Source organism: Thamnophis elegans, chromosome 2 (genome assembly GCF_009769535.1).
Source record: "Thamnophis elegans isolate rThaEle1 chromosome 2, rThaEle1.pri, whole genome shotgun sequence".
Classification (NCBI taxonomy): domain Eukaryota; kingdom Metazoa; phylum Chordata; class Lepidosauria; order Squamata; family Colubridae; genus Thamnophis; species Thamnophis elegans.
Genome location: NC_045542.1, coordinates 156557304 through 156577659, shown reverse-complemented (window position 1 = coordinate 156577659; position 20356 = coordinate 156557304). Strand labels below are relative to the sequence as shown.

At 46.2% G+C, this 20356-nt stretch overlaps 1 protein-coding gene across 8 annotated transcripts in view; it reads right to left on the bottom strand.

Annotated features, from left to right (window-relative positions):
- LOC116504730 (tenascin-X-like) overlaps positions 1-20356 on the bottom strand; it is a 134529-nt gene that overhangs the window by 11123 nt on the left and 103050 nt on the right. For all 8 annotated transcript variants that reach the window (XM_032211940.1, XM_032211943.1, XM_032211947.1 and 5 more), the window contains 10 exons: positions 17268-17561; positions 14884-15171; positions 13743-14057; positions 8483-8605; positions 7230-7373; positions 5652-5777; positions 4782-4925; positions 2540-2670; positions 1127-1259; positions 848-999 (listed from right to left, as the gene is read on the bottom strand). In XM_032211940.1, the coding sequence (XP_032067831.1) occupies positions 848-999; positions 1127-1259; positions 2540-2670; positions 4782-4925; positions 5652-5777; positions 7230-7373; positions 8483-8605; positions 13743-14057; positions 14884-15171; positions 17268-17561 (1850 nt within the window). The remainder of the gene's footprint in view (positions 1-847; positions 1000-1126; positions 1260-2539; positions 2671-4781; positions 4926-5651; positions 5778-7229; positions 7374-8482; positions 8606-13742; positions 14058-14883; positions 15172-17267; positions 17562-20356) is intronic.

Genomic DNA, 20356 nt, shown 5'->3' with positions numbered 1-20356 from the left:
TCACTGCTCCTGAATTTGATCAGTAGAAAGCTGGTGTTATTGTGGTTCCATGCCTCACAACTTCACAATGACTTGTCCTGGCTGGGCAATTCTGAGAGTCGAAAGTCTGCACGTCTTAAACTTGGAAAAGTTCTGCGCTAGAATGTCCTTCTCTAACCTGGCATCTTCTACATCTGTTGGCTCAAAATGATCACTCTCTAAGAATAGCATGTTGGCTATGGATGATGGGATCTATTGTCTGATGTACCCGGAAAGTTGGAGAAGGATGCTGCTTTAAATTCTTCCATTGGTTTCCCTTCATTAACTCCACCCACCATTTAAAATTCTTCAACTGCCAATGTCTGTGGCTGAAAGAAACAGCACGCATGAAATCGTGGCTGGAGGAAACAATGATTCTGTCAACCCTGAAGCTGACCTGACCGAGGCCATTTTGAAGCTTCAATGTTGCCACACTAGAGCTGAGGGATTGGGAGCGGGGAACTGGGGTTTTGTAGCTGAGACAAAATACTTTCTCCTGGGAAACAAGGACATTCTCACACCTGACCAGAGAGAGGAGGAGTGACGTTACCAAGCAACCGGATGGCAACCTGATTGGACCATGTGACTGATTGTTTGGGGAAGGGGAAAAACTTTTTACCTTTAATTATGAGAAACCTGTGGGAACTTTCAGAGTCGGTTTTCACCAGAACTCTGTCAATGTGATATATCCAATAAAACTATTCTTTGAGGAATCTACTGGCCTCGGAGTTTTGTTTGCTATGGGATTATTACTTGGAAACCTGACAGATCCTTTTTCAAGAAACTGTAGTTTGACCATCATCAACTCAACCGTACTGTTCATACTCACAATCCAGCCTCCCCCATCTGTCTCCATATCACAGAACACCCTCAAGGGACGTTCACGGTTGCCCCCGAGATAAATTGTTGTTACTCGTGAAGCTCCTGGCCCATTCTTGATTTCTTCCGAGCAGTCCCGAGGGAAGGGATATGTCAGATGTCCTGTCCAAGAAAGAAACGGTGATCACTGCACCCATTCATTCAGGGTTTGGGTCTTTAGGAAGTCCCAAAGGACCACAGATAGTCTGTCTCAAACGTAGACATATCAGGGAGCCTATAATGTTATTACCAGTGGTGAAGGACGTGGAGATGGGAGCTGTTGGTGTTCCCCTCCTCACTGCCTGGACTTGGACCTGGTACCGACTTGAAGGAATCAGGTCTTGAAGTTTATACGAGGTGACGGAAGCATCCAGAGGGATCTCCTGTGGAGAGCAAAATAAAGGCAGGGAAATTTAGGCCAGCAATATATAAATGCTTTGAATTGCAGCTATATGGAGAACAATACATGAAATTGTTGTGGCCCACCAGTGGCCAGCAAAGCTGGGAGAAGATTCAGACAGTGAGGAGGTTGGGGAGAAACATGGGCCAGTCCTGGAGACTGGGGAAGGCTCGGATGAGGATTTAGATTAGATTTAGATTTATTTTATTTGTATGCCGCCCTTGTCCGGGAGGGACTCAGGGCGGCGAACAACTCAAAAGGGGAAAAGGGGAACATAGAACACAATACAAGTAGTTAAAATAGCCAAGAATCACACAAACCACACAGGTCAAGAGCGGAGGGGAACTCATCAACCCCAGGCCTGCCGGCAAAGCCAGGTTTTGACGGCTTTTCGGAAGGCTTGGAGAGAGGTGAGGGTCCGAATCTCTGCGGGGAGTTCGTTCCAGAGGGCCGGAGCTACCACAGAGAAGGCCCTCCCCCGGGTAGTAGCCAGGTGGCATTGGCTGGTAGACGGCACCCGGACGAGGCCAACCCTGTGTGATCTAATGGGTCTTTGGGAGGTAATTGACAGCAGGCGGTCTCTCAAGGACTCTGTGTCGGAGGCAAAGAGGGGTCCAGAGCCGTATGTCAGCTATCAGCTGCCTTCCGAGCAGAGGTGGTGTTCTGCCAGTTTACCCCAGTTTGGGCGAACTGGTAGTAGCCGTGGTGGGAGGCTCCGCCCACCTGCCCAGATTTCATCATGGATGCTCTGTGCATGCTGTGCGCGAGCGCTCCCGGTTGCAAACCGGTAGTGAAGCTAAGAGGATTTCACGCCTGCTTCCGAATCAGACATCAGTGAGGCAGACAAACAACAGAAGCGTGTTCCAGTCTGCGCATGCTCAGAGTTGCCAGATGAAGGAAACAGCTAAAGAACAGAGGTTGACATGGGAGTAAGGCCAGACGATGAATGGCCCCTCCCAGAGGAAATAAAAGAGGAGCCAAAGGGGAGTGGAATTTGCAGGAGACAATTAGTTCGAGACTCCTTGTCAAGTTCTGTAGATATCAGCCTGCGTGAGCTCTCCAAGTCAGATAAGTTCTGTGACCATAAATCCTCCTTTGAAAGACTTTGCCGGCTGTGAATGAGCAGAATTCACAGCAAATTAATAAAAGGGGTTTTTGCTGGGACACGGAGTCTGTTTCATGTTCTTGGGAAGCCTCGGTCAGAACAGAAATTTCCCAAAGGGTGCTTTTTCAAGAGGCAACTGAAAAACTGTGGCTAGGTACCTTTGATTGTCCATCGGGGGTCTCATAACTCAGCAGATATCCCTCAGGTGGGGCACCAGGGGGTGACCAGGTGAGACGCACACTGCGGGGAGAAATTTCCGTAGCATGCAGGTCCCGGGGCCCATCTGCTCCTGCAGGAGGGGGAAGGAAAGTGAGAGTTTTTAAAAAATGAACCAAATTGTACAATTATGAATTTAACCCTACCTTGCGCTATAGAGCAGCGGAGAAAAATCTATGAACTCTTTTGGGAAAAGAAGCCAAAAGCCATTTTGCCCAATGTTTCCAAAAATTATCCTGAGAAATTCTAAGACAGGGTAGGACAAATGAGACAATCTGGTTTTAACTAGCTCTGGCTTCCTTTTGTGTGTGAACTCTGCTGCTTTCATCATCTTCAAGCATCCGGCACTCCTGTGGCTTGTTTCCCTCCAAGATGGCTGAATTTTTAGCAGACATGAAATGTCATGCCTGAAAATTCACTAATGTTAAAATCGGGTTTTTGAACGTAGACGACTTCCTTGAGTGTTTGAATTGTGTTACAAAGGTATAGTAAAGTCAACCCCCTGCTTAAGCAGGAGACACCGGCCTATACCATTTCAGACAATTGGCCACCCAGTCTCTCCTCTTTAAGAATCTTCAGTGATGGGGCACCCACAACTTTTGAAGGCAAGCCGTTCCACTGGTTAATTGTTCTGTTACTAAATTTCTCTTTAATTCCAGGTTGCTTTCTCTCCTTGATTAATTTCCATTCATTGTTTCTCGTCCTTCTCTCTGGTCCTTTGGAAAATAAATTGACCCCCCCTCTCCTTTGTGGCAGCCTCTCAAATGCTGCAATACTGCTATCATGTCACTCCTAATCCTTCTTTTTTCTAGACTAGCCATGCTCAATTCCTGCAACCGTTCTTCCTATGTTTTAGTCTCCAGGCCTTTAATCATCTTAGCTGCTCTTCTCTGCACTTCCTCACCCCCCCCTCAACATCTTTTTTTGTAATCTGGTGACCTATCTGGGTGCAGTATTCCAGATGTGGCCTTACCAAGGATTTACAAAGCAGTACTAATGTTTCATGTGATTTTGATTCCATGCCTCTTTTTAGGAAACCTAGATTTGTATTTTTGTGACATCACATCAGTGGTGGGTTGCAGGCGGTACGCCCCGGTACGGGTGTGCAGGAGCCTGCCTAAAGCACCAGATACCGTTCCTGTACGGTGCTCCGGAGGGCCCACCCGCCCTCCCATGCTCCTTATCTGTCTTTTAAGTCTTCAGTGCTTCCGCGCACACGCACGGCATGTACAGCAGCTGCGCAACGCTCCGCTGAGCAGCTGGAGCATCACAGAGGCTCGCGGAGACGCTAAGACGCATGTGGACGCCACCGGGCCATTCCAACCGTACCGGTTGGAATAGGATCCGGAACCTACCACTGCATCACATGTAATAATTGTGGCAAAAAGGTCGCAAAATTGGTTGCGGTCACATGATGCAGCATTTATTGACCATGCCACTTAATAAATTTTCTGGTCCCAGTTATGGTTGTAAATCAACCTGTAGACATATTTTTTTTACTCTTCAGATTCAATCCCTATTGACCTCACTATTCACTTTGATTGATGGATTGAGTCAGAGGTGGGTTGCTACCGGTTTGCACCGGTTCGGGTGAACTGGTAGGGGAAATAGTGACCGGGTCGCCGAACCGGTAGAGATGGCAGGCTGGCCACGCCCCCGAACAGGTTCTCCATCCATCCATGCCATTGCCGGCATGTTTATAGAGCCGAGATGGCGCAGTGGTTAGAGTGCAGTACTGCAGGCCACTTCAGCTGACTGTTATCTGCAGTTTAGCGGTTCTAATCTCACCGGCTCAAGGTTGACTCAGCCTTCCATCCTTCCGAGGTGGGTGAAATGAGGACCCAGACTGTGGGGGTGATATGCTGACTCTGTAAACCGCTTAGAGAGGGCTGAAAGCCCTATGAAGCGGTATATAAGTCTAACTGCTATTACTATTGCTATTTTATAATGTTCTATGCATCCGCAATGTACAGGTAACTGCGCATGCGCAAGCAATGCGTGATGGGCGCATGTGCAAAGTGAACCAGCAGTAACGCCAGCAGCAACCCACCCCTGAATTGACTGGTTAATTGACCATCAAGTCTTAGCAACCACAGAGGTGCATCTTTCCAGGAGGGTCTGTCCGCTACCTGGCACTTCAGGTCTTCCCTACTACCACCACTGTAATGGAACCCATCTACTCACCAGTGGTGAAAGCAGCGCTGGTGGGAGAACTTCGGTTTCCTTCCTTTTCCCCATAGACATTGGCCCAATATTCCATGTCCCTTTGCAGCTCTGACAGCTGAAGCTGGACACGATTTCCTGGAACCGATTCGGAGACCTGTGAGCCTGGGTGGGGGAAAATGCAGAGATGAAATCTGTTCCAAGAATAGCCTAAGCCAAACCAGATCAAGAGTCTAGGACAGGGGTCTCCAAACTTGGCAAACTTTTAAGACTTGTGGACTTCAGCTCCCAGAATTCTCCAGCCAACTGTCAACTCTGAAGCCGTCTTTTGCTGCCTCACAGTAGTCACGAATTCAGGGTGTGTGTGGCGAAGAAAAGTAGACAGGCTGGCTAGCAGTCATAACAAAAAAACTTTCTCATGGGAACCAAGGTCATCCCAATAGGTGGCAGTTGGAGGAGAAGAGGTGTGACCGAGGAACCCGCCAAACGCCTTAATCGGACAATGTGACCTGTGACATTTGGGGAAGGGAAACAATTGCTCTTTTAATTATGCTACAACCGAGGGGAAAACTTTCAGAGTTGGCTTTCAGTAGCTGGTCATTAAGCGAGGACTACCTGAGTTCAAGGTTCAAGCTGGCATGTATAGAAAAGCACTGGCAGGAGGAACGTGAAGGCATGGAGCGAAGCGGAAGAAGGGATGAAAAAGAAACTGAAGATTGTCCACACTCTCAAGGAAACATCATATTTTAAATTAAAGTAGTTGCAACATGGTGTGAGACCACATTTACATTCATAGGAGAGTTAGCCTTTTTTGGAAGGGGGCATGAACTCCAAAAGCAGGTTGATGGCCAACTAATTGACCCCCAGGCTTCGCAAGCTCTTATTACTTACCGGTGCTGGTGATAGGTCCGTATGTGACAATATAGTTGTTCATCTCAGCCACAGCAGGACGCCATGTCAGCACGGCGGAGGTACCGGTTACATTGACAGCCCGCAAATCCGAAGGACCGTCTGGCACTGTGAGTTAAAGAAGGAGAGGATTGCCTAAGTGTTTCTCCTGTAGGGAGTCCCTACACCAGAATTCCCCAACCTTTCCAGATTGGGGGCCCGGAGTTGTAAGGGGGGGGTAGGGGGAAAGAGAAGGACAGGCGCATGGGCATGCAAACACACGTCAGCTCCCATGATGTTCGTGGCAACGCTCTCGTGAGTGGGATGTCAAGCGCCCACAGTGAGACTTGCATGAGTTGGACCATGCCCGCCTGTGATGACACTCGTGCAAGTGGGGAGCACGGCTGCCCACAACAACGCTTGTGCGAGACGTGCTGCAACCGCCCGCGATGCACATAGGAGTGGGGATGAGTGTGCACCAGCTGGCCACTCATGTGGCCTGGTGGTGATTTAGCCCACGGCCGTTCGTAGGCCATGGCCTACAATTTGGGGGACCCCTTCCCTACACTGTGGAAGAAGACATGACCCTCTGGAAGGGCACAGTGTGATACATAACCACCTATCTCCTGTCAACAACACTGTTACCAATACAGTCCTTTGAGCCGTACCAAGACGGTTCCACACTCATTTGCCCTCAATGGCCCCAATGACTCTCAGAGAGCCAATGACCGACCTTCAGAGTACTATGACCAGATGGCTGCTAAGAATAAACGTCCTTCCATTTCCCACCATTCTGCCAGAACTGAAGATGGTTTCCGAATGAAAAGCAAAATATTTTCAAGGGGGGGGGGGGAACCAAGAAAGTCCAGTTGCCTTTTGAGCAACACCTTTGGGATAACTCTGACCTGGATGACTGAGTATCTCCATGGACAGTGTGGAATAAGTGAGCTTCATAGATGTGTACAGGGGTGGACTTCGAAAACTTTAGCAAGAGGTTCTCTGCCTGGTTGCTGGGTGGGCATGGCCATGGTGGGCATGGCCTAATCGGCAGTTGGGAGCGCTTTTTACCCTCCCCAAGCTCCGGAGGTTTTCCTCCAGCCTCCAGGAGGGCGAAAACGGCTTCCCCAAGCTCCGGAGGCCCTCTGGAGGCTGGAAATAGGCCCATTTCTGGACTTCCTGACCTTCTGATAGGCCCGTTTTTGCTCTCCCGGAGCCTCCACATGCGCCCTGCACTTACCTGCATCCAAAATGAGCCGTGTTGAGACTCCTGGGAGGGGAAGGGTGGGTGGGGCCAGCCAGGGGTGGGATTTGGGGGTTCTCCGAATTGCACAGAATCTTAACTAGAGGTTCTCCCAAACCCTTGTGAACCCCCAGCAGCCCTCCCCTGGAGGTGTATCCTAATCCTTGGGCAAAGCTAGATGAGTGAACTATAGAGGCCTGCTTTTTGGGGTAGTGTCTGTTTCCTGAATTGGCTTACCTCGAAGGACTGGCATTAAATGAATCAATAAGGGCGTCGATCAATGAATAAGTAGATCTGCTGCTAGGAACCCAACATTTAAGCTTCTTGCCCTCATGAATTACCTGTGGTGATGTAGCCCACCAACGGCTCGCTCTCTTCAAACCCACGGATAGACATTACAGCGACCTCATAGCTGGCCCCAGGAGTCAGACCCTCAATGAGTGTCCTGAGTTCAGATCCATCCACTGGAATGCTTTTAGGCTCCCCTAAAAACAGGAAAAAAATACCCCCAGAGTTGATAGCTTTGCCTGAACTATTATGAAGTCAGTGGTGGATTAAGGCTTACTGGTGTCCTAAGCACTGACAAATCTTGGTGCCACCCTCCTTTGTGCATACTGTACAAACCTTCATTGGCTTTTTTCTTTCTTTCTCAGCTTTGTGGTGCCCCCTTGGGCCTGGTGCTCTAAGCATGTGCTTAGTCTGCTTGATGGTTAATACACCACTGTATGAAGTGCTGGACAGATATTATTTGATTTCTTGATATAGTGTTCTCCAGTCTGATAGGAAGCTTCTTGAACTAGCATGGGAAAGGCACATCTTGGCTGAGCATGATGGGGTTTGTCGCCCAAATCATTGGGAGAGGGCCAGACTGGAAAAGCTCTCACTGAGATACATGCTGACTGAATAATAAGATTTCTAGAAGTGGTTTTTCTATTGCTGTGTCTTTCTAACAGCCGAGAGTAAGGACTGACTCAAATTCACCCACTAGAACTCATTTTCCCAACTCTTAGGCCTGCACTTTAATCACTAGACCAAACTGGGTATCAACATTACCATAACAACCAAATTAGAGTTGAGTCTTGGCTCGCCGTTACAAAATGCTAAGACCACTGAGGAGGCCCAATTTGATTAACGTGACACGACAAACCATAAACCCAGTTTCATAAAATGCAATTGCTATGCTCCTGGGGTGGATTCCTGCCGGCATTCCTGCTGGTTTGGCGCACAATTTCTTTTGCGTTTTCTGCAATGAAGATTGTTCTGCGCATGCGCAGAACAGAAAATCAAGATGGCAGCCCCGAGGATAGAACCGGTTCAGGCATGTGTCCGGCTGAGTTACTACCTACTCAGCTGAACAGTTCCGAACCGGTAGGAACCCACCTCTGCTATGCTCACATAATCCTAACCTTTAGTAATAACCCTGTACCCAAATAAACCACACTAAGCTGATTCATAATGGTTGGCTTTTTCTCCGACGGTAGCTCTGTTCCCCTTGAGCTCCTTCTGCCGTAGAAAGTGGAGTGTGGACTCCACTAAGAGGTTCTGTGTGCTGTTAACTGATCATCCTGGGGGACAAGTAGATAAAGACCCTCACCGCCATCTGAAGGCTGGAAAGAAACTTTGTAGCCGTCAATGCGAGAGGTTGGGGGTCTCCAGTTGGCTACCACAGAGGTTTCATGAATGTCACTGAACCGCAAGTCCTGGGGGCCATCCAGCTCTGGAAGAAGGGAGAAGAGAACAAGCAAGAGATGGGTCCGTGTGTCTTTTTGTAGGAAATCAAACAAGGAAGACATCATTGTAGGAAGAGTCAATGTCTTAGTTAAAAGAGGAGACACCCAATCTAACCGAAAGAGGAAACACCCAACTGACTAAGAAAATCTTCTTAGTTCTAGGTTGCTTCTCTCCTTGATTGGTTTCCAACAATGGATGGAACCAATGGAACAACTTGCCTCCAGAAGTTGTGGATCTCCAACACTGGAAATTTTTAAGAAGAGATTGGACAACCATTTGCCTCAAATGGTATTGGACCGTGATGGAGAACCTATGGCATGCGGAGCCATATTTTCTGGCATGGCAGACCTCAGCTCCGGGACACATGTGCGTGCCAGGTAGATGATTTTCGGTCTTCCGGGGGGCCAGGGAAGGCAATTTTCGCCCTCCCCAGGGTTCAGGAAAGTCTCCGGAGCCTGGGGAGGGTGAAAATCCCCCCCACAGGGGATCAGTCATACATGGGTAGGGAGGGTGCTCACACATGCGCAGGTGGGCGGGTCGTGCAGATATGCGCAGATGGGTGAGCATGCGGACACACGCAATAGAGCATGCACAGAATTTTGGCACACCTTTAGAAAAAGGTTAGCCATCACGGGTATATGGTTGCCTGCCTGAGCAGGGGATTGGACTAGAAGACCTCAAAGGTCCCTTCCAACTCTCTTATTCTATTCCAGTGACGGCTAACCTTTTTGTTGCTGCATACCCACACCCATAATGCAATGTGCATATGACACACACACACGCTCCACATGCATGACCGCCGTGTGACCCTGCGCATGCAAGTGTGACCCTCTGCGTTCCCCCCGTGCATGCGCCCCAACCCCCCCCCCCGGTGCCCATTTATGGCTTCCAGATTGGTGCAGGAGGCTTCCCTGGCCCAAAATGGGTTATGGGGCACTGCGCGAAACACCAAAATGCAATGTGAGTGCCCTAGCACATGCGCCCTGCGCTCCGCATGCGTGGCAAAGACCAGCTGGCCAGCAGGAGGTGCACGTGCTTCAGTGGTGGGTTTCAAATTTTTTTAGAACCTCATCTGTAGGTGTGGCCTGCTTTGTGGGAGTGGCTTGCCAGCCATGTGACTGGGTGAGAGTGGCTTGCCGGCCATGTAACCGGGTGGGAGTGGCTTGGCACTTAGCAACCAAAATGTTGCCTCAGAAACTCTGGCATTTGAAGCACGCAAGTCTTAAAGCTGTCAAGTTACAAGACCCTTGCACCCCTAACCCTTTAGAAAAAAAAACCCAGGGGTGTTCAAACTTGACAGCTTTAAGACTTGTGGACTTCAGTTCTCAGAATTTCTCCTCTCGCTCTTCATCTGGATGATGTGTGGACGGGTGGTGGGAGGGAGCTGGAACCGGTTCTAAATGGCACTGTAGATTTGTGGAACCTCTTCTATAGAAGAGATTAGAACTGGCAGGAACCCACCCCTGACATGCATGCATGGTGAAGCTGTGCTGGGGTGATGGCTGGAGTGCCCGCATGTCATAGGTTTGCCATCACGGTTCTATTCTATTCTTTTCTTTTCCCATCAAGTTTTTTTTTATACTATTTATACATATCAATGCATGAATGGTGTGATACCTGGTATCATACATTTCAATACAAATAGACACAATATTCTTATTCACAATTATTACATTTCATTTTCATTGCTTCATATTGTTTACACATAGCTTTTACTACCGCCCTTCAGTTTCTAAACCTCCCTCTTATTCTTTCGTATATCTTAATGTGTTACTATATATATATATATACGATTATTCTCCTCTTATTTCTATCTCTATTTTAACATTTTTCCCCATATCACTATAATATTCAAAGACGTTTCTTTTCTATTTCCCATCTTTCACCTGTTTTATTATTCATATTTCCCTTATTTAGCTCTTCACATCTCTTTATGCTAGAATTTCATCCTTCATTCTTTCATTATTCAATGTCTTAATGTACACTTCTAGTACCAATCACAACCCTTTAAACATTTAAAGTACATCTATTCATATTCTTTCCAATCCTCCAATCCATTTGATTCTACTATGAATAGACATGTTTACATTAAAGTATATTCTCTTATTATTTAATCACCCTTTGTTTAATTTTATCATTTCACTGCTAATTCTATTATAATCCTCTAAAACAGGGCTCTCTAAACTTGGCAACTTTAAGACTTGTGGACTATAACTGTGGGAATTCTGGGCGTTGAACTCCACAAGTCTTAAAGCTGCCAAGTTTGGAGGGCCTCGCTCTAATATAAAACACAACAGAACCAAAACAAAAAGGAAGAGTAAATGTTATAATCGCCTTAAAACGCAGCAAGGGTTTAATTGGGGAAACCACCTTGGGAGGCTGGCTACAGCCAGCAAAATGTTGAATTCCCTTTCTTTTTGCCCCGAGGCCTAAGTTTAACTTGGGGGTTTGCTTCCTCCTCCCCTTTTATTTTAGGAAGAAATGAAAAACGACCTTGTGGATTTGAAATCAGATGTGGCTGCAGCTGGGCCCTTCTGAGAAAAGAGGAGTACAGAAACGAGGCCTGCGGTTTGGCATGTACCTCTTACATGCTCGCCCCTTCCCCTTAATAGTCTTCCCTCCCTCCCTCTTGGGATCCACGGTGGCCAATCTGGCAGACCACAAAGAAAACAGCACAGTGCCAAAGATGAATTGACTCGGGTCTTACACAAAGAAACCACAGTTGGAAGCTGGCCCAGCTCGATGCGAACCAAGCCAGGAATGCACAGCTGCTGAGTTGCTTGTGGTCTCCCACAAGAACAGCTCTGAGCTCTCAAAAATTGTGGCCTCTTCCTCGATGACCCAAAATGGCCTTCCTAGGACAGATGAGCAGGTAGAGGTCAAGAGTAAAAGAGAAGGTAAAGGTTCCCCTCGCACATACGTGCTAGTCGTTCCTGACTCTAGGGGGCGGTGCTCATCTCCGTTTCAAAGCCGAAGAGCCAGCGCTGTCCAAAAAACGTCTCTGTGGTCATGTGGCCGGCATGACTAAATGCCAAAGGTGCATGGAACATTGTTACCTTCCCACCAAAACTGCCGAAGCATTTTTTTTACTACTGCACATGTGCGCATAGCATGCACTGAGAATGCGCACAGCACATCCCTGAGTGAACTGGCAGTAACAAAAACCGGAACCCACCCCTGCTTGGCAGCCATCTTTACCTCCTCCAGAAGTCCTAAGGAAGAGGGCTCTATTATGGTTAGTAATTCCTAGCTTATTCCCAGAATAGAGGGAGGGAACCAGGAAGAGCATCATAGGCTGCTACAGCTGTTCTTGACAGGTCTCTCCTGTGAAATCTGGAATGACGATGAAAACAGCCAAGAAATGGCTCCCTCTTCCTCCTTTGGTTTTTAGCCAAAGATCCCCAGACTTCTCTGGCAAAGCTGAACTTATTTCCCACCAGTTCTGTGAGTTTTAATTTAATTAATTAATCAGAATAGAATTGGAAGGGACCTTGGAGATCTCCTGGTCCAACCCCTTGTTCAAGCAGGAGACCCTACACCATGTGAGATAAATGGCTGTCCAGACTCTTCTTTAAAGCCTCCAGTGATGGAGAACTCACAACTTCCAAGTTCTCCCAATCCTTCATTTCATATTTGTCAGGGATACCCCAAGGTAGGAAGCTTGCCCTTTCACCATCATTCCACCTCTTTTCTTTCCCTTCCAAGAATTGTACAGGCAGTTACTTTATGCACCTGAAAGGTCCTTATTGTAATCTTTCTGTGACATCACAGAAGCCAGGCCAATAATTATGGGACTAGACTTTTAAGCAAATGGCATGTTTGCAGCTTTGCCAAGGAATTCAATGGAATGGAATAGAGTGGAATAGAATGGAATGAATGAATGAATCTATCTCTATATCTATGTCTGTCTGTCTGTCTGTCTATTTATCATCTACCTACCTACCTACCTACCTACCTACCTACCTCTATCTATCTATCTATCTATCTATCTATCTATCTATCTATCTATCTATCTATCTATCTATCTATCTATCATCTACCTCTCTTGGTCATATTTATCACCTCTACATCTCTCTCTCTCTCTCTCTCTCTCTCTCTCTCTCTCTCTCTCTCTCTCTCTCTCTCTCTCTCTCTCTCTCTCTCGGAATATATATATATATATATATATATATATATATATATATGTATATGTATATGTATATGTATATGTATATGTATATGTATATGTATATGTATATGTATATGTATATGTATATGTATATGTATATGTATATGTATATGTATATGTATATATATGTGTATATATATATATATATATATATATATGTATATGTATATGTATATGTATATGATGTATATGTATATGTATATGTATATGTATATGTATATGTATATGTATATGTATATGTATATGTATATGTATATGTATATGTATATGTATATGTATATGTATATGTATATGTATATGTATATATATATATATAAAGTCACAACCCCTGGTATGCCCAAATATGGGAGGAAGATCACACTTCCATTCTCTGTCCTTCGGCTCGTCACAAGAGACCATCCAGACAGAAACCCAATATTTTTTTACTCTTGCCTTTTTGTTACATTTGTTATATTTGTGCTGATAAATAAATAAAGGGAGACTAGTATAGATCTATTTCAAGCTATTTAGCTCTCATCAGCTAGCCATACCCTTGGTATGGCTAATAGAGCACAGGTTCGATTCCCAGCAAGGGTATGGCTAGCTGATGAGAGCTAAATAGCTTGAAATAGATCTATACTAGTCTCCCTTTATTTATTTATCAGCACAAATATAACAATATATATATCTTTTCTAACCATCTCTCTCTCTCTCTCTCTCTCTCTTTCTATCTACCTATCTATCTATCATCTATCTCTATCACCGCTCTCTATCACTTTACCATATCTGCCTGTCTGTCTGTCCATCCGTCCATCCATCCGTTTCTCTATCTGTCAATCTATCTGGTTAGCTAGCTCTCTTTTTGTGACTGGCACCCACTTACTACGTTAATGCTTTCATTGAGAAGTATTTGTTCCTGGGTGTTTTGGTTTTGTTTGGCTTTTTGACATTGGGGTAACCCATGCTGCCCCTTTACCTAGCCCGCTCGTCCTTGCTTCAGTGTTGATATCGGCCACTTCCGACTCATCCTTTATGCCATAGACCGTAATGCTGTATTCGGTACTGGGTGCGAGTCCCTGGAGGATGACGGAGCGCTCGTCCCCAGGCACTTTAACTTCTTTGGCTGGGACAGGCTTTTGGCCGCTTCCCAAACTGTCCTTCCATCTCACGAGGAAGGAGTCAAACTCCCCCTCCGGGACATCCCAGCCGAGCTGCAGAGTGGTGGAGGTAACTTCAGAGACCATAAGATGATCGAGCAAGGCAGCTGGAAGGCTGGTGCTTTCTGAGAAAGCTGCAGGAGAAAGAATGCAAATGGATAAGGGGGGGGGGCACAAACCAGGAATGAGTTCAAATTAAGATAGGTCATATTGTTTTGACCCCAGGGCCAGTCCTTGTGACCTTGGCCCCAGGGGCTGGTGGAGTAGCAACAGCAATAGCACTTAGACTTATATACCACTGTACCAGAGGTGGTATTCAGCAGGTTCTGACCAGTTCTGGAGAACCGGTAGCGAAAATTTTGAGTAGTTCGGAGAACTGGAAAATACCACCTCTGACTGGCCCCGCCCCCATCTATTCTCTGCCTCCCGAGTCCCAGCTGATTGGGAGGAAATGGGGATTTTGCAGTAACCTTACCCTGCCACGCCCACCAAGCCATGCCCACCAATCCATGCCACGCCCACTAAGTCACGCTCACACCACTTAATTGCACCACTGCGCTGTCCAGTGCTTTTACAGCCCTCCCTAAGCGGTTTACAGATTCAGCCTATTGCCCCCAACAACCTTGGTCCTCATTTTACCCACCTCGGAAGGATGGAAGGCTGAGTCAATCTTGAGCCAGTGAGAAATGAACTGCCGAACTGCTGGCAGCCGGCAGTCAGCAGAAGTAGCCTGCAGTACTGCACGCTAACCACTGCGCCACCACGGCTCATAAGCACAACATTAAGTGAACACAGGGACTAAATTCTCACTCTTCTTCCCCACCCCTCCAATCCCCCAAATGTTCTTAGGGGTTCAGGTGAGTTTCTGAGTGGGATGTTCAGGGATTGAGTACTGAAACATCTGTAAGGAAAGCTCATAGAGCACTAAGGATCCTCTCAAAGAGAGAGAGAGAGATTCACCTGCTGTGACAGCATCAATAGAGACTGGTCCAAACTGTTCTTTCCCAGAGAGACCATAGAGGCTGAACTTGTATTTGTGGGAAGGTATTAAGTCAGAGATGAAAACTGTCCGGGAGTCCACACCAACAGGCACGGTTTGAGGGTTCCGTTGGGCGTCTTTGTATCGGATGACAAAAGAGTCAAATTTCCCAGACGAGATAGTCCACGAAAGACGGACAGAGACATTGGTGACATCGGAAATGGAGAGATCACCCAGCTTGGGATTTGCCTCTGAGTCCTTCCCTTGAGCTGGAAGAAATAAAAAAATATGAAATGTCTGCGGAGATCATCAGTCATCTGGGTCACGGTTGTCCCAAAGGTGTTTTTTTTTCCCCCAAGAGACGCCTGGACTTTCTTGGTTTTTCATTGGAGACGTTTCCATAAGAGCTGAAGAAGCTTCCTGGATGAGAAGGGAAATGTTTTCAAAGGCAAGAGTAAGGTTCTATATTTAGGCAAGAAAAACGAAATGCACAGGTACAATATAGGTGGTACCTTGCTCAATAGTAGTAACTGTGAGAGAGATCTTGGAGTCCTAGTGGACAACCATTTAAATATGAGCCAGCAGTGTGCAGCAGCTGCCAAAAAAAGCCAACTCAGTTCTAGGCTGCATAAATAGAGGGATAGAATCAAGATCACGTGAAGTGTTAATACCAATTTATAATGCCTTGGGAAGGCCCCACTTGGAATACTGCATTCAGTTTTGGTCACCACGCTGTAGAAAAGATGTGGAGACTCTAGAAAGAGTGAAGAGAAGAGCAACAAAGATGATTAGGGGACTGGAGACTAAAACATATGAAGAAGGGTTGCAGGAACTGGGTATGTCTAGTTTAATGAAAAGAAGGACTAGGGGAGACATGATAGCAGTCTTCCAATATCTCAGGGGTTGCCACAAAGAAGAGGGAGTCAAACTATTCTCCAAGGCACCTGAGGGTAGAACAAAAAGCAATGGGTGGAAACTAATCAAGGAGAGAAGCAACTTGGAACTGAGGAGAAATTTCCTGACAGAACAATTAATCAGTGGAACAGCTTCCCTCCAGAAGTTGTGAATGCCCCAACACTGGAAGTCTTTAAGAAGATGTTGGATAACCATTTGTCTGGAACAGTATAGGGTTTCTTGCTTAGGCATGGGTTTGGACCTGCCTAGGCAGTGGTTAAATGCAGCACTGCAGGCTACTGCTAGATCAGCAGTTCAGCGGTTCAAATCTCACCGGCTCAGGGTTGACTCAGCCTTCCATCCTTCCGAGGTGGGTAAAATGAGGACCCAGATTGTTGGGGGCAATATGCTGACTCTCTGTAAACCGCTTAGAGAGGGCTGAAAGCCCTATGAAGCGGTATATAAGTCTACTGCTATATTGCTATTGGACTAGAAGATCTCCAAGGTCCCTTACAACTCTCCTATTGTATTGTATTGTATTGTATTATTGGCTTCACAAACCAGAAAGTCCAGTCGCCTCTTGAAAAAGCAGCTTTGAGACAAAAATACAAAACATTCCGAAGGGTGCCATGCTTTTGGCAAAGGGCCAAGGGATCTAGCACAGGGTATCTAAACTGGGTTCCATGGAAACCCAGGCTCCTGAAACTAGAATGGATTCCACAAAATGCAAGGGAGGAGGGGATGGGAACGACGGACAGTTTTTGGCAGAATGAAAAAAGGCATATTCCTTTGCAGAGATTGATTGATTGATTTGAGTGGTGTGGTGGCCTAGAGGTGGATCTTTCGCTTCACAATCAGGAGGCTGTGAGTTCGCTCCTAGGTAGAGGATATTATTTCTATCTGGGCATGATGAGAATACATCTGCTAAATATAACTACGCACTGGCAACAGGAAGGGCATCTGGCCACTAAAGAGTTCCCCAGACTCCACCCCAAAAGGGATTATATAATTATATAATATATTATTATTAAATATAATAATTAATATAATTATTTCATTAAAAGATGATTATATATTGATTTAGTTAGAAAATTTATATTTCACTCATACACAGGAGATTCCGGGTAGCTTACAATGTTTAAAAACTACAATGTAAAAGCCGTAATCTTTCCCTCTCCTTATGGCAGAGAATTAGATTAACCACTTCAGTGGCTTTTTAAAAAAAACAAAAAAACAGGCCCGTTTCCATGAAAAACGGCCATTTTTGGGAGGTTTGCAGAGTGCAAAATCTTTTTTAAAAAAATTTGCCTCTTCAAAACCTTGGTGGGTCTTATACTCCAGTGCGTCTCATACTCCGAAAAGTACGGTATATATCTACATATATGGCAGCTAGAAAAACCCTTGAAAAGAAATAATGAGGTATAGAGAGAAGGATTTTATTTTCCCTCTTAAAGAAATTGGAATCTCTGACCTGTGACGGCTTCAGTAGAGACAGGACCGAATCGTTTCTGTTGAGAGACCCCGTAGAGGTTGAACATATACTTGTGGGAAGGCACCAAGTTGGAAATCACGACATCCCGGGCGTCGGTGTCTATAGACAAGACCTGGGGGTTGCCCTCTGCATCTCTGTACTCAATGCTGAAGGATTCGAATTTCCCAGTCAAGACGCGCCAGGCCAGACGGAGAGATGTATCAGAGATGTCGGAAGCAGAGAGCTTCCCCAGCTTGGGTTGAGGAGCAACTTGCAGACCTGAAGGTTTGGGGGCTAAAGAAAAACAAAAGAAAACAGAAAATTCAAATTTACTTGAGCTCTGGGTCTGTGGAAAGCAAGTAGAAGAACATTTGGTTGATCAAGAAGAGGCAGCCCAGACCAGAGATAAGACAGTGTCCCAGGATCAAATGGTCACCACAATGTAGAAAAGATGTGGAGACTCTAGAAAGAGTGCAGAGAAGAGCAACAAAGATGATTAGGGGACTGGAGACTAAAACATATGAAGAACAGTTGCTGGAATTGGGTATGTCTAGTTCAAGAGAAAGAAGGACTAGGGGAGACATGATAGCAGTGTTCCAATATCTCAGGGTTTGCCACAAAGAAGAGGGAGTCAAACTATTCTCCAAAGCACCTGAGGGCAGGAAAAAAAGCAATGGGTGGAAACTAATCAAGGAGAGAATCAACTTAGAACTGAGGAGAAATTTCCTGACAGTTAGAACAATTCATCAGTGGAACAACTTGCCTCCAGAATTTGTGAATGCCCCAACACTGGAAGTCTTTAAGAAGATGTTGGATAGCCATCTGTATGAAATGGTATAGGGTTTCTTGCCTAGGCAGGGGGTTGGACTAGAAGACCTCCAAGGTCCCTTCCAACTCTGCTATTGTATTGTATTGATTGCCATTTGGGACTCCTTCAACTGGTTTCCAACAAGCAAAGTTCGTGTAGGAAACTGGATTCACTTAACCACCATGGCAGTTTGCTTAACAACTGTGACAAAATAGGTCATAATATTGGGTACAACTCATTTAATGTCTGTCTTGCTTAGCTGTGTGAGGTGAAGCAAGGCCCCTTTGATGTGAGTGATGTCGAGTTGGCCACGCCCACCCAGTCACATGACCCCCCTCAGCCACGCCCACACAGCCGGTCATTAGGGCAGAGAACCGGCTGTTAAATTATTTGAATCCCACCACTGGATCAGAGCTGTGGGGAGGAAGGAGGGTTGACCTTCATTGACTTGTGATACGTTTGCCAAGAAAGTATTCGTGTATTTGTTAACAGAGCTTACATCAATGTTTCTTAACTGTGGCAACTTCTAGCATGTGTAGGCTTCAAGTTCCAGAATTCCCCAGCCAAAATAGTAACGGAAAAAGTGACATTGTTTTTACATTTTCCCCCCAAATATATTCAATTTCTGGCAAATCATTTCGTGGAAGGCTGAGAGCCCCCATGAGACTGTCTGGATCTATTGGGGGGGGGGGAACTGGAATCATATCATACTCCTTTGTGGAATAAACAGAATAACAGAGTTGGAAGAGATCTTATAGGTCATCTAGTCCAACCCCCCACTCAAGCAGGAGACCTTACACCAGTGATGGCTAACCTTTTTGTCATCACATGCTGAAAGCACATGCACCCATAATGTAATACGAGCGCAACACCCTCTGCATCCCTGCGCATGTGCACGTGACACCCCTATTCTCCCCCCGACCCCACGCATGTGCATATGACCTCCCCCCTGCACCCCGTTTTGGGCCTGGTAAGCTTCCCGGCAGCCTCCCGGGACCAAAAACAGGCCACCAGGTGGGCGTGCTGCACCCCCACAGCATGTCTCCCGCATGCACAAAGCGGGCGCGAAGCAAACCAGTACTGATGCCGGTAGGAACCCACCCTTGCCACAATGTACATTTCTCCAATTCTTTGCTCTTTCTATGGGTCAGGCACACATGCACAGAAATACATCGCAAACAGCGTACATCAGCAAATTGTTGGGAGGCAGCGGCTGATTTTTTTTTCTTGTTTTCCTCCGCAAAAGCTAGTTGTGTCATATACTTCAGAGCACCTTATACTCTGGAAAATATGGTAATTGTCTCCTACAAACTCCACTCCCCTTTCACTCCTGTTTTATTTCCTCTGGGAGGGGCCATTCACTCTCCACCTGTGGCTTTACTCCCAAGTCGACACTTAGCTGTTCCCTTTGTCTGGCTACTCTGCACCTGCACACACTGGGAACAGGCTCCAGCTGTTCATCTGCCTCATGGTGTCCGACTCTGAAGGCAGCTGATAACTGTCAGACGTCCCTCGCCCCATCTCTGCCTCTGATGCAGAGCCCTCATCAGAGCCTTCCCCAGACTCCAGGACTGGCCCACGTTCCTCCCCAACCTCCTCACTGTCTGAATCTGCCGCCAGCTCTGCTGGCCGCTGGGGGCCCACAACACTAACTTACATAGTTACTTGTATTTTAATTTGATTTACTTCCTCTCTTTTAAAATGATGTTCAAGTTTATTTGTTTTAACATTCCTAAACTAATAAACAGGCTGGGGATTACCTCCAGATAAGAAAAAGTTTGTTATTACAAATTGGAATCTGGTTTATCTCTTTCGTGAACTCCAAACCATTGTAATGAGCATGTGTGATATTATGGGATGAAGATATGTAACATGTTTGACTACATGTAACTGCTTTCCTAGGCAAAGGGGAGATTACTATTATCCTGTCCAATCAGCTTTCCTCTTTCATTTTCATTTGTTGTGTTAATTATAAAAGGGGACGTAAACTAAGGATCGGGGTTCCCCCTTTGCATGAGAGGAATCCTTTTTGTTTGAATACTCTGATAAATTATAATAAAATGATCTTACTGTCTCATTGGAAAGTATGCTTGCTGAGCAGTGGTGGGATTAAAAAATTTTTACTACTGGTTCTGTGGGCTTGGTGGGAGTGGTGTTGCTTTGGTGGGCATGTATTGGTGGGCGTGGCAGGGGAAGGTTACTGCAAAATCCCCATTTCCTCCCAAACAGCTGGGACTCGGGAGGCAGAGAATAGATGGGGGCGGGGCCAGTCAGAGGTGGT